General features: G+C 41.1%; 1 protein-coding gene and 1 pseudogene across 2 annotated transcripts in view; one reads left to right on the top strand and one right to left on the bottom strand.

The window, feature by feature from the left end:
* LOC105467289 (POTE ankyrin domain family member G-like) overlaps nucleotides 1-7,558 on the bottom strand; it is a 30,681-nt gene extending 23,123 nt beyond the window's left edge. Inside the window, exons 1-3 of the mRNA XM_071079788.1 lie at nucleotides 6,593-7,558; nucleotides 2,073-2,187; nucleotides 1,740-1,913 (exon numbers count right to left, since the gene is read on the bottom strand). Coding sequence (XP_070935889.1) covers nucleotides 1,740-1,913; nucleotides 2,073-2,187; nucleotides 6,593-7,113 — 810 coding nt within the window. The 5' untranslated portion in view covers nucleotides 7,114-7,558. The remainder of the gene's footprint in view (nucleotides 1-1,739; nucleotides 1,914-2,072; nucleotides 2,188-6,592) is intronic.
* Nucleotides 7,559-10,121: 2,563 nt separating this feature from the next.
* LOC139358844 (cyclin-dependent kinase 2-associated protein 2 pseudogene) lies at nucleotides 10,122-13,552 on the top strand (annotated as a pseudogene). Its single transcript, XR_011614366.1, has 2 exons — nucleotides 10,122-10,503; nucleotides 10,944-13,552. The product of XR_011614366.1 is annotated as a cyclin-dependent kinase 2-associated protein 2 pseudogene (transcript).
* The last annotated feature ends 680 nt before the right edge of the window (nucleotides 13,553-14,232 follow it).

The raw sequence follows: 14,232 nt of genomic DNA, 5'->3' as shown, positions 1-14,232 counted from the left end.
ATCTCTACTAAAAAAAAAAATACAAAAACTGAGATTGGAGGACGACCTGAGCTTGGGGAGGTCAAGGGTGTGGTAAGCTGTGATCACACCACTGCACCACAGCCTGGGGAACAGATTGAGACCCCATCTCAAAAACAAACAAACAAAAAAAGTTAGATTAATGTTATTGGAAAAGAAAGATTTAAAGGAATTAGCACATATCCAACTCCAACTCTTCTAGAAATATCTTACGTTTCTGAGATATAAGAATTTACATATTACACTTATGTATTCAGTGTTTCTTAAGCAGGAGTGTATCCAGATTTTGAGAAATTTGTTGTTGTTGTCATTGTTAGAGAGAGGGTCTCATGTTGACCAGGCTAGACTTGAACTCCTGAGCTCAAGCAATCCTCCCACCTCAGCCTCCCTAGCAGCTGGGACTACAGCCATGCACCACCATGCCTGGCTTCAAGGAAACATTTTTAAACATATATATCCAGGCTTTATTAGACTTACTCTATCAAAATCTTCAGGGGAAAGCCTAGACTTGTGGACTATTTAAAAATTTTCCTGAGGTAACTGGAATGCACAACTCTAGCTGGAAGCTAGTGCAATAGACGATTACTTCAGTCTCATCTCTCATCCACATAACCAATTCCCTTTATCATTTGAGGATTTGGCCAAAAAGAGGAAAGAGTAGGAGAGAGACTCGTTTGCTGAAAATACCACATAATTTTCCCCAGTAAGAGTAAAACAAGGTCTAGTAAACTCAAAATCCAACCTGATCTCATTCCTTATAAGCCCCTTGTCTCCCACCTTCCCATCAAGACATGCTAGAGTTGAAAGCAGAGTTGAGACTCTAATTGGCCATTTTTACCAGAATAGGACACTAAGTCAGTTAATAACTTGTCGTTCCCTCTGCTCAAGGGTTTCCCACAACATTACCACCTATTCACTGCCTATCTGGATCCTCAGAGCCCTCCTGAAATTGATCTCTAGGCATTTTTCAACCCATTAACTCCCTCTCCCAAACTGAAAACTGTCATTTTCTAAAATTTAAAAGAACCTTGTCTCACCATACAAAGGAAACAAATGAATGAACAACAACAACCACACTCACACACACACACACACACGCATGCAGAGACATACACACACACAAAACTTCTTCACAGTCTTTTCCCTCCATTACCTAATTTCCAAATTGGCCTTGATATTTCTGATTGCTGTCTTTTTCCCTTTCCGCTTCTGCCTCACAAGCAATCAGAAATATCTTAAGCCTTGCCACTGAGAGATACATCACCTCATATCTATTACTGTTTTGGTTTGTTTTTTTTTTTTTTTTTTTTTTTGAACTTGCCAAAGTAGCAGGATTACCATTCACCGAAATATGTTTAAGTTTTCTTGGAGTTTTAATGTGAAACCTATTTCCAGGGCAAATTTTGTTATTTTACATTCATTAGGGGGAAAAAAAAGAAAACCTGGCAGGGAAAAACTGAAAGAAAAAAGTATTACCTTTTGCAAATTCAGTGTTTTAAAAAAAATATTAACCACAAGTGCATTAAAAAAAAACTGTAACCTCTAATGCTTCTTTAAAAGTAGGAATATTTAAAACAAAGTCTTAGATAATTAAGTCTTTTTAAAATATTTTCATTCAGGTTATGCTTGAGCTTCCAAATATGGAAAACTGGCCCTTACCCAGGTCAACGTTAAAATGAATGCATTTCAGTATTTTGAAGATAAAATTGGTAGAGCTATACCTTATTTTTTGATTCAATATCAGCACCATATAAGAGCAGTGCTTTTGCCATTAATTTATCTTCATTGTAGATAGCATAGTGTAGAGCAGTATTTCCATACTCATCTGGAATATTTGGATCAGTGCCATGTTCCAGCAACATTAATGCACATTCATCTTCTTGGCATTGTACAGCCTGTCAGTATTAGACCAAAAATAAATTATAAGTCCTGGGAATTAAAAACAACATTCCACAGCTTTCACCAACTAGTTCCATTTAAATGAGAAAACTCATTTTTATGCTATGTATTGAAATCAAAGCCATCTCATGCTGATATAGTTGACTACTGCATACCTTGATCAGAGCTGTCCTCTTTTTGTTGTCAAGGACATCAAGTTGACATCGTCTGTCCAGCAGGAGTTTTACTATTTCTGAATTCCCATTGGCAGAGGCCAGATGTAGAGCAGTCCTATGAGAGTGAGAAGACTTTTTAGGAAATTGTAGTGCACTATCTACAGCTACATCAATGATTCATGCAATTGCAAACACAGAATAGCCTGCTGTTGCTCTGCCTTCAAAACAAACTTAATTTCCCTTTGAAGAAAGCACACTACTTATTACCTCATGACTCACTGTATGAATGAAAGAGCAGCCTATTTGAACAGGAAGAGCAGAGCCCTTGGATGGCATTCAACGTGGGCTGGAATCCTACTTGAAGCTCTGATGCTTCCCAGCTGTTGCTTACCCTTTTTGGCTCTCAATTTCCTCATCAATAAAATGGGAATGAAAAGAGTCGATTTCTCAGAGGAAACCACAGTAATGCTTAAATAAGACTCTACACAAAAGATATAGAATAGTTCCTAACACAAATAACAGCTCAGTAATTGTAAGATATTATAATTTTTACTAATACCACTAAAGACAACATTTGAATTCAGTGAGATAATACAATTATACCTACACTTTCAGGTATGTTTTAAAGATTACAGGTAACGATGTATTTTAGTGATTCTAAGATGATCATTGTCTCTATGTTTTACCATTTCTCACACTGAAATACCACTTATAATTCATGATTTACTATAACTATAATTGGCAGGATTTAAATAATTCTCTTATTGAGACATACAATAAAGGGGCATCATACAATCCCTGGTGCCTTACATTAAGTAGAATATGTTACAATATAACAGGTCTGGGGCGGTTCCAGTCAGATGACTAGCATTTAGATAAATGTTAGTTCTTAAAAGAACTATGGAATAAGAGGGCTGAGGTGAAAACACAAACAAAGTTTTAAAATAATCTATTTCTTACTTTGGTTTTCAAAAACTTTAAGGCGAAGAAAACTTGAAATTCAAATGAATGGCATGGGCTCATTTTTATCAATACTTAAGATTTATACAATGTATGTACATCAGATATTTCCAATCATTCATATTAGGATTTAAGACTGTTATAATTCTTCTCCTTTTAAAATGGATTTATGAAACTATTTGTGGAGCTTTTTTTCAATGTTTACTTTTAGGGGTACAGGTGCAGGAGGTGCAGGTTTGTTACATAGGTAAAAATGTGTCAAGGGGGTTGGTTGTACAAATTATTTCATTACTCAGGTGTTAAGCCCAGTACCCATTAGTTCTATTTCTTGCTTCTTTCCCTCCTCCCACCCTCCACCCTCTGATAGGCCCCAGTGTGTGTCACTTCCCTCTAGGTGTCTGTGCTTTCTCATCATTTAGCTCCCACCTATAAGTGAGACCGTGTGGTACTTGGTTTTCTGTTCCTGTATTAGTTTGCTAAGGATAATGGCCTTCAACACCATCCATGTCCCTGCAAAGGACATGCTCTCGTTCTTTCTTTTATGACTGCATAGTATTCCATGCAATTTGTGTACCACATTTTGGTTCTTAAAAGTACTAAAACAGTCTTTACCCAAGACTTATACATTTTCAGAAGGGTAGTTGAGGGTTATCTTTTACTATTGTCTACCTTCAGAAATGCTTTTGTTTGAAAGGAGGGAGGAAAAGTTTCAATTGAGATTACCTCCTAATGCCCCAATTTTAAATCTCTCAACTTGCTCGGGAGCAGCAGGTAAATATTAAGTTTTCAAAGACGGAAGGATCCTGAGAGATGGTAGAATATGCCTTCCACATAATAGGTGTCTGGCTTATGTTTGATGACTAAACGGATTGAAAGAATGCATAAACACAGCTTAGGAGTTCAATATTTTTAAAGAATGCTCCTGTTGAGCAGAGCAATACATTTACAATAGTAATGATCATTTATATTTGCTATTTTAGTTTTCATAAATATATAACTAAACTAAAATAATTCATACCTTTTACACATGTTTATATATATAATGAAAAGATAATTTTATAATAAAATGTATATACAATAAAATCTACAGGAACAGGTAAACAGAAACCCTCTACTTCTCAAGAGGGTAAAAGTTCACAGAAGATAGCTATCCACAGGAATAAAAATAAATAATAAAATGTGAGAAATTATTTGTATCTATGCAAGTAGCACATTCCTTCTCTTTCCAAGGATTATTTCATTACTAATGAAACTTAACTAAAACTTTTCAGATATTCATTGCAGAAATCACAGATAAGAAAAAGGGAAGAACTTCACTTACAAATCCCCAGAAATAAATTTGATTATGTTTTCTACATATTTTCAGGTAACACAAGAGCAGATTCTGTTTGTGTATGTGTATAACAAACTGATTTTTTCCTCACTTGATATAGCAAAGCACATCTTTGCATGTCAACATATCTCTGTATCTACTGACACCTTCAATGGTTACATGTTATTCCATCCTATGGATGCACTGAAATTTTTGCATAAAATCTTTATGTGAGCTCTTCTTAATACACTGCTATTTTAAGCAATACTAAGAAAAACATATGTGTCTATTTCATATAGATATTTCAGTATAATAGAGTTGATAGGTAAAAGGCATATACATTTTTAACATGTGGTTCTTATCATCAAAGTGTGTTAGAAAAGTTGCAGCGGCTTAAACTTTCAGCAACTACATAAGTACCACTGTTCTTCACCCTCACAAACTTTGTGGATAGAAGACAGTATTTCATTCCTTTATTTATTTATTTTTATTATTTATTTATTTATTTATTTTTGAGATGAAGTCTCATTCCATCACCCAGGCTGGAGTGTAGTGGTGCAATCTCAGCTCACTGCAACCTCCACCTCCCTGGTTCAAGCAATTCTCCTGCCTCAGCCTCCTGAGTAGCTGGGATTACAGGTGCATGCCACCATGCCTGGCTAATTTTTTGTATTTTTTAGTAGAGACGGGGTTTCACCATGCTGGCCAGGCTAGTCTCAAATTCTTGACCTCGTAATCCACCTGCCTTGGCCTCCCAAAGTGCTGGGATTACAGGCGTGAGCCACCACAGCCGGCCTTTCATTCCTCTTCTAACTTCAATAGAAAACAGTATTTCTTTCCTCTTCTAAATTAAATTCCTTCCTTATCTTACCAGGAACACTACATTTTCCTATGTGCACAGGTCACTGGTAGATATGCAAAAAAGTACCTTGCCCAATCTCAAATTCAGCTTAATTTATTATATCTGCACATATATGCTTGGTTCAGTGGCTCAGGCTTGTAATCTCAGCACTTTGGGAGGCTGAGGCGGCTGGATCACAAGGATAGGAGTTCAAGACTAGCCTGGCCAAGATGGTGAAATCCTGTCTCTATTGAAAATACAAAAAATTAGCTGGGTGTGGTGGCGGGCACCTGTAATCCTAGCTACTCAATAGGCTGAGGCAGAGAATTGCTCGAACCCGGGAGGCGGAGGTTGTATTGAGATGATATTGCGCCACTGAACTCCAGCCTGGGCAACAGAGTGAGATTCTGTCCCAGAAAAATAAATAAATAAATAAATAGTTGCATATATAAATAGGCTTTTGTGTTTTCTTCTGGTACTTTTCTCCTTTTGTATATTTAAAATTTTTAATCTATACTCCAGGAAATTACTTTTGTGACATAAAAATCTAGCTAGTTTTCTCCAAACAGCATGCATTTCATTTATTAATGATTAATCTTGCTTTATCAATATGAAACATCACCATTATCAAGTGCTAAATTCTTACATATATTTGGGTATTTCTGGATTTCCTATTCTGTTCTATTCATTGATATATTTTCAGCTGTTAGTAAACAATTTGTGGAAATAGCACATTCACATTTTGATATCTGGAAAAGCAAGTCTTTTTCCATTCTGTGACAAAAAATTAATTTATTACAGCAATAAAATACAGGATGTGCAGTTTAAAAATGCTAAAACTTTGCTATTTTTATTTGGCTTATGTAAAAGTGATAAACACAGAAAAAGCTCACATCTTAAGAAAAATGAATCTTCCTATTCAAGGACACGAACCATCTTCCCATTTCAGTTTCCTTGTAAGGTTCCTCAGTAAAGGACATATTTACATAGAGTACATTGATATAAAATCCATATTGGATTTTAATTGAAAAATATTTAGCCCAGAAGTTGATACATTATGGGACTTAGTTCTCAATATACACCTTTCTATAATGTATAGAACATTGTTTTAAAATATGTACATTAAAAATAATCTGCTGCATGGATTTAATTTTGCGAGTTAAGTCACTTTAAAACAGTCTATTAGTGTTCTGTGAGGGAAATTATAATCGGATTGGAAATCAGCTAAAGTTTTGTTTCTGTGTTGCTGTTCGTAAAGGGCCTGTGCCCTGACCTCTCTGAGGTTTCCACACCCAGGGTGGTGTGAGGCCTGCGGAGGAAGAGAAAACCAGGACCCCTACCCAGTCAGGAGGGTATGTCCCCATCATCCCCCCACGTCCCGCCTCCTCCCAGCCCAGGCCCGGTTACCTCTTTTGCTTGTCCGTCTTGTTCACGTCAGTGTCCCTGAGCATGACGATGAGATCCTTTCTGGGGACTTTACCCCACCAGGCAGCTCTGTGGAGCTTGTCCAGATCTTCTCCACGTACGTGGTACCTGGGCTCCATGAAGGCGCTGTCGTCGTAGTCTTCCCAAGCTTCCACGTTGCTCTCCCCGTTCCCCTTGCAGCGGGGGAAGCAGTGGCAGCACCACTTGGCCATCTTGCTCCTGTGCGTCTTCATAGCGGAGTCCTCCTGGTCTCCAGAAGGGCCCACGTTGCTCTCGCCACTCCCCCTGCAGCAGGGGAAGCAGTGGTGGCACCACTTGGCCATCTTGCTCCTAAGTGTCTTCATAGCGGAGTCGTCCTGGTCTCCAGAAGTGCCCACGTTGCTCTTGCCCCTCCCCCTGCAGCAGGGGAAGCAGTGGCAGCACCACTTGCCCATCTTGCTCCTGAGACCAAATGGCTTCTTCACAGCGGAGGCAGCGGGTATTGAAGAAACCTCAGCCACCATCTGCTTTGAACAGCCAGGGGAGGCCGGTAGTAGCGAGCAGATCGCCTCTACCAACCAGTTTCACCAACTAGCAGGAAACTCTGGGTTTCCGATCTGTTTGAAGAGAAAGGTCAATCCCAGCCAAAACCTGCCAACCCCAGCACTGGAGCCCGGCCCACCCCACCCAGGGAAAATCCACACCCACCCGGGGAAAGCCCACGCCCACCCGGGGTGACCCCACGCCCCCCCCAGGAAGGGCCAACCCCCGCCCCCCACCGCCCAAAGGAAACACCCAACCCAGCCAAGGGAATGCCAAGCCCAGCAGAGAAAATGTCAAGCCCAGCAAAGGAATGCGAGGGAAGAAACGCCAATCCAAGCGAGAAACACCGGGCAAAGCGATTAACGCCCAGCCAAGCGAGGAACGCGGAGCCAAGCCAGGAACGCAGAGCCAGGCCTAGCCGTTACAGGCAAGCCAAGCCGTTATGCGCGTGCGCGTGCGGTGTGCGCGCCTCAGTCGGCGTCATTGCACGTGGCACAGACAGTGGCCAATGTATGCAACCTGCGCACAAGCCTTGGTGCCACGAATATCAGTGACAGCCTTGCGTTCCCGGCAAACTTCGTGGGAATTGGCCGAGCCTTCAGGCCATCGAGGAGAGGCCTCTGGTTGGAAAAAGCCTCTTGAAGCAGGACTGGGGCTAGAGCGCCTGGAACTGGAGGATGCTGACAGGCTCCTCTGAGGAAAGCCCACAAGACACTCGTGGCGGTGCTGTTGCCAGTGGCCACAGCTGCAGCTCAGAGCTCGGGCTTCTTTCTTATATTTGTTTTGATTTTATTTTGCTACTATTTTCTACTTTCTTGATGTGATAGCTGAAATTTTTATTTGAGAAATTTCTACTTTTCCATTATACACATTTAGTGAAATACATTTTACTGTCAGCACTGGCTTTACCTGTGTTAAATCAACTTTGATGTGTTGTATTTTTATTCACTTTAATATATTTAATTGTTTCCCTTGAGATGTTTCCCTTAAGAGTGTGCTTGCTGTTTAGCGCTGTTCACAATAGCAAAGACATAGAATCAATCCAAATGTCCATCAGTGATAGACTGGATGAAGAAAATACGGTACACATACAACATGGAATACTATGCAGCCATAAAAAAGAATGAGATCATGTCCTTTGTAGGGACATGGATGGAACAGGAAGCCATTATCCTCAGGAAACTAATGCAGAAACAGAAAGCGAAACACCTAATGTTCTCACTTATAAGTAGGACCTGAACAATGAGAACACATGGACACAGGGTAGGAAACAACACACAATGGGGCCCCTGGATTGAGGAGGGAGAGGAAGAGCATCAGGAAAAATAGTTAATGCATGCTAGGTTTAATGCCGAGGCGATGGGTTGATAGGTACCGCAAACCACCATGGCACAAATTTACCTATGTAACAAACCTGCACATCCTGCACATGTACCCCAGAACTTAAAATAAATAAAAATGAAAAAAAAAAACCAACAAAACTAAAATGTGTGCTGCTTATCTTTCAAGTATTTAAGATTTTGCTATTATCTTACTTTTTTATTTTTAATTGGATGCCGTTTTGGCTGGAAGATACATTCTACATGATTTCAGTTCTTTTAAAACTCTAATGTTTGTTAAAATCCAGGATACAGACCATCTTGGTTTATGTTCTGTGGGTACCTAAATGTTCTGCTGTATTCTGATGCTAGGGTGTGGAGGAGCAGGGGGGTTTTTTTGTTTTGTTTTGTTTTTGTTTTCTTTTGTTTTGTTTTGTTTTTGTTTTGTTTTCTTTTTTTGAGGCAGAGTCTCGCTTATTTTTTCCAGGGTGGAATGCAATGCCCTGATCTCAGCTCACTGTAACCTTCACCTCCCGGATTCAAGCGATTCTCCTGCCTCCACCTCCCAAGTAGCTGGGATTACAGGCACCCGCCACCACACCCGGCAAATTCTAGTGTTTTTAGTAGAGGCAGGGTTTTGCCATATTGGCCAGGCTGGGCTCCAACTCTTGACTTCAGGTGATCCACCTGCCTTGGCCTCCCAAAGTGGTGGGATTACAGGCGTGAGCCTCCACGCCCAGCCAAGGGTGGAGTACTTTATAAATGCCAGTGAGTGGCAGCCGCCAACCTCAGTAGCTGCTGACGCTGCTAGCGGCTGGGGCAGAGGGCGGCCAGAGCCGGGACTCAGGCTCCGTGCCACCTGCGCTTGCTGCGCACACCTGGACGCTGTCCTCCAGCGGCCTACACCGGCGGGCACAGCAAAGCTGGGACTCATGTGTGAAGGAAGGAAAAAAATCCAACGAGTAACCCAGCACTGTTCTTTCCAGATCCATCCCGCTGGCCCTCTTGTTTCCCACGTTTTTGAAAACTGGCCACTCTGACCTCAGATCCCTAAATCGGCAGCCACTGAGACCCGGCTCTCAGAAGCCAAAGCCCCGGCACCTTCCAGGCTGAACGGGACGAGGTTAAGGCAGGCTGGAGGCTGGTCCCGGACAGCTGAGGGCCGACCATGGGGGGTCGTGCAGAGGCCACCACTGGGGCCGCTACAGGTGACATGGGATTTGGGCCATTGGGTAGAAGGCGTGGAGATGGGGCACTGCCGGCGGAGCCAGGGAGGAAAGAGAACACTCTCCAAATTGTCTTCCAGGGTTTCCGTGAGCATTTTATTAACTCAGAATCTGTCAGGAATAATACTAGGGAGTTACCTTTCCCTGAAGATGGCTCATGTCAGAGTAGTGAGATAGGCTTGGGGGGGGCGGGGGGGGGGGAAGGAAGAGGAATGGGAGGCTCAGTTTATAAATATTAAGATCAGCAATGGTGTGCCGCAGGCAGGAGCAGAGCAGAGGGAGCCTGGAGATTTGGGTGGCTGCAGTTGGTAAGTGGTTGCAATCCAGAGGATGGGACTGAGGTCCTCCCTTGTCATGTTAGCATCCCGTTTCCTGGGGTGCAGGTCTGACATCCTGCAGGTGGTCATTTCACTCACGGCGGCTTTGTCTCTCTTCTATCACCCCAGACTCAGCTTCACACTCCAGGGCTGCAAACCACCAGCCACCGTCATGTTAACCCCTTCCCAGGTCAATGTGTCCCTCATCTGGAGCCCAATCTGCTGGACAGCCTGGGACCGTCCATTTTCGGGGTGGGGGGGCAACCTGGTGGCCATCGTGCTGCTGTGCAAGTTGCGCAAGGCGCAGAAGGAGACCGCCTTCTACACACTGGTATGCGGCTGGCCGCCACCGACCTGTTGTTCACTTTGCTGGTGAGCCAGGTGACCATCGCCACATACATGAAGGGCAGGTGACCTGGGGCCAGCCCCTGTGCCAGTACAGCATGTTCATCCTGCTCTTCTTCAGCCAGCCCGGCCTCAGCATCATCTGCACCCTCATATCTATACAGGTAATTTGTGTTCGACATTCTCAGAGGAGTTTCATAAGCTTTATGTTTTATCTGGGTTATAAACAGAGTCCTCAAATGCATAAAAAAGAAATCATGCCAGGATTGAATTTCAACAGGAATAAGTTTATTTTACCTATTCAAAATTAAAATACTTCTGTTTTGTTTGAAAATGTGTTTTTGTTAAAGATACATTTTTGAAAAAAATTTAGGTAAATATTTAATAATGTCCCCTTTTCTATCCCAAGAAGTAATTTCATAGTTTATTTAAATTTTTTAACAAAAATGTAACATACATTTTTTTAAAAAAATAATTGCATATTTTAACTCAATATACCCAAAATACTGTGTCAACATGTAATCATTGTAAAAATTACTAGAGATAGTTTGCATTATTTTTTCATATGAAATCTTTGAAATCCGTTGTGTATTTTATATTTTAGTACATCTCAACTCAAATGTGAAATTTTCATCGAGAATATCTGAACTGTATTTAGATTAATAAAAATTGCAGTTAAAAAGTTCAACACAGATTTAGTAGGGGGTGTGCAGCCAGCTTGCAAATCAGATCTCGGCTGAGCGGCCAGGCAGCCAACCCCGGAGGAGCGGCCTGCTGGCTCCGCAGCGCCCAGGAGTTGAGGATGTCCTACAAACCCATCACACCTGCCCCCAGCAGCACCCCACGCTCCAGCATCCCCGGGCCAGGCACCCCGGTCTCTACAGGAAGCGTCCCGTCCCTGTCGGGCTCAGTGCCAGGAGCCGCTGCCCCTTTCAGACCGCTGTTTAACGACTTTGGACCGCCTTCCATCGGCTGCGTGCAGGTCCTGAAACCACCTGGCGCCCAGGGCTCCCAGAGCACCCACACGGAACTGCTGTCGGTCACAGGGGAGATGGGCAAAGGGATCCGGACCACCTTTGCTGGCAGCAAGAGCACCACGGAGCGCCTGAAGAGAGAGATCATCCATCCCTAGTCAGAGTGCCTGGCAGAGACGGGGCGGAACCCACGCACTTAACAGGAAGCTCCTAAGCCTCTGTGTCTGGACTTTTCCCGGCCACTCCAGAGCACCTGCTTCTCCCTGGCCCTCATCCCTAGCTGCACTAATCATCCTGGGCTTCCTGTCCTGTGTCCCTTGATGGTGCCCTCCAGGAACCAAGGGGCGGCTCTCACTCCAGGTGGCAGCACTAAGGATCCTCCCTTCCACCCACCCCACCCCGCCAACGCAACAAGAGTTAGCAGCGAGGTCCCCGTGAGTCCCACCCATGACCTGCCCACAGTGTTGCCCACTGGAACTTTCTGCGGCCCCCACCACTCAGCCCTTCCCAGCACTTCTCCCTCGTGCCCCGAGCCCCCTTCTCCCTCAGCACGGGCTCAGGCCTCAGGCCTGACACTTCCCTGCCTTGTGTCTTTTGCTAAATATGATCTTTCTATATTAATAAAAGATGATTTGGAGTTGTGCTCTCTAAAAAAAGTTTAATATAAAAGAGAAATAAAAGGAAATTTAGCAAAGGAATATATCGATGAATATTTAAATACTTAGATGACATTACTACCAGATATAATGAGATCATCAGATATTTCATTTACTTATGATTAATGTTTGTATTTATTTTTTATTTATTTTATTTTATTTACGTATTTACTTTTAGTGTACTTTAAGTTCTAGGGTACATGTGCACAGCGTGCAGGTTTGTTACATATGTACACATATGCCCTGTTGGTTTGCTGCACCCATTAACTCCTCATTTACATTAGGTATTTCTCCTAATGCTATCCCTCTCCACCCCCCCACCCCATGACAGGCCGCGGTGTGTGATGTTCCCCGCCCTGTGTCCAAGTGTTCTCATTGTTTAATTCCCACCTGTGAGTGAGAACATGCAGTGTTTGGTTTTCTGACCTTGTGATAGTTTAAACAAACTAGCAAGATCAGAAGTCACTTTATAAGACAAATAATGAAAAATAAAGTATTACTGACATTGGTAACAGAATAAAAGTTAGAGTTAGACAAAGTATTAACAAATAAGCTTATTTATTTATAAGAGAAGGGAAAATATTTAAAAGGATTAAATGATGTCAACATGAAGAAAAACTGTATTATATATACTTCATTCATTAACTTATTATTGTGTTTCCTTGTATAATTTTCACTCGGTTTTGTCAGTTTTACTACTTGCTTCATTATTTCAAAAACTACATCTTCATAGACCATTTCAGCTTTTGCTGTGTGGTCAGAATTATAAAACCCAGTTTCAAAATTTCAACTGAACGTTGTCAACATTTTTCTTTGGGCTTTTTATTAAAAAAAAAAAAAACCCAAGTAATTGTGTGTGTGTGTATTTTAGCATTATCATGAATGTAATAACAATAAAATCAAACAGAAGCAAATGGATAAGCAATATGTTGGACTAGCATCTCAAGTATGAAAATGGCATTGCCAACAGTGATATGATTTTTTTCAAAATGGTCAACTTTTTAAAGTATAATCTTATTTTAACCTAAAATCTTACTATCGGAAAGTGCAGTGTACATTAAAATGTTCTGAAATGCCTTTATTCACATTTATTAAATGGTCGTACTCATTCAGTCATCTACAAATTGGTTTTTCACTTCTGTAATTGTCTTATAGAATGTTCAGAAGTTATGCAGAATGTCAGATAATTTTCTATTGAATATGATCGTTTTATCATCGCAAGACATCAAACATCCCTGTTTCCTACCAAATAAATGTACAATAGCGATAAATGTAAAGATGTTTTCCAAAAAGGACACATTTTCGAGTTATAAAACAAGGATTTTAAAACTTGAATTGTTACAGTGAATATGTCTTAATATAGGCTACAGTCACTTTAGATAAAAAATTACCTCATGTCTATTTTCAGTATTACTTAAAGGTGTTTATGTAGTGGCAAATTTTTTTTTTTTTTTTTGCCTAGAGGCAGATATTTTTCCACATGGCTATTTGTGGTACGAAACTGTATTTAAATGCATGTACACATATAAAAGCTGCCACTGTGGCTGTAAACTATTAAAAGTTATAAAGATTTAAAAAATAAAAAATATTTGTTTTTCTATGAAGTGTCTTTATTCAAGTCCAAATTTAGAGGTTTAAAATGCTTGAAATGAATAAAACTGAGTGTTTCACATATTTCAGTCGGAATGGCCTTTGTCCTAGTTTTATTAGTGAAGCAGCAGACTGCATTTTTTTTGCTCTCATACACCTTCAAAAAGTGGACAGAAAAATTTGATAAAACTTCTAGGACATTATGTGATGAAACACATTAAACACTGAAGGAGAAATACCACCTCACTGTTTATAAAAAACATATAAGAAGGAATCCTGCATACATATATCTATCAGCTTCAGATTTTCAAAAAATATTTGCCTTAAAATGGGCTTCATTAGAATATGTGTTCTCCCACAAAGCCAAGGAAAGTATGTTAGACACAGGATCTGGAAGTCTACATGTGTGATGTAACTTCATTGAATACATTTCACAAATAAGGCAGAAATGTATCCGTGTGACCCAAAATATTCTCTAAATTTTCTCAAAGCAATGCGGTCACATCTGTTTTCTTTTACCATGACTAGTGTTCATTCCATGCGTTTGAACATTACCTCACGCATTTGTAGCCTCCTATCTCTGTGATTAATTATGGCTAACATTCTCAGCAGTCAAACATCTTGCAAGTGACAGCTTGAAAAGGCCTACCAGCATGATGTTCACTCTGCCACC

This window comes from Macaca nemestrina, chromosome 15, assembly GCF_043159975.1.
Source record: "Macaca nemestrina isolate mMacNem1 chromosome 15, mMacNem.hap1, whole genome shotgun sequence".
Lineage (NCBI taxonomy): Eukaryota > Metazoa > Chordata > Mammalia > Primates > Cercopithecidae > Macaca > Macaca nemestrina.
Note: the sequence above shows the minus strand (reverse complement) of the source record. Positions and strands in the feature narration are given on the sequence as shown.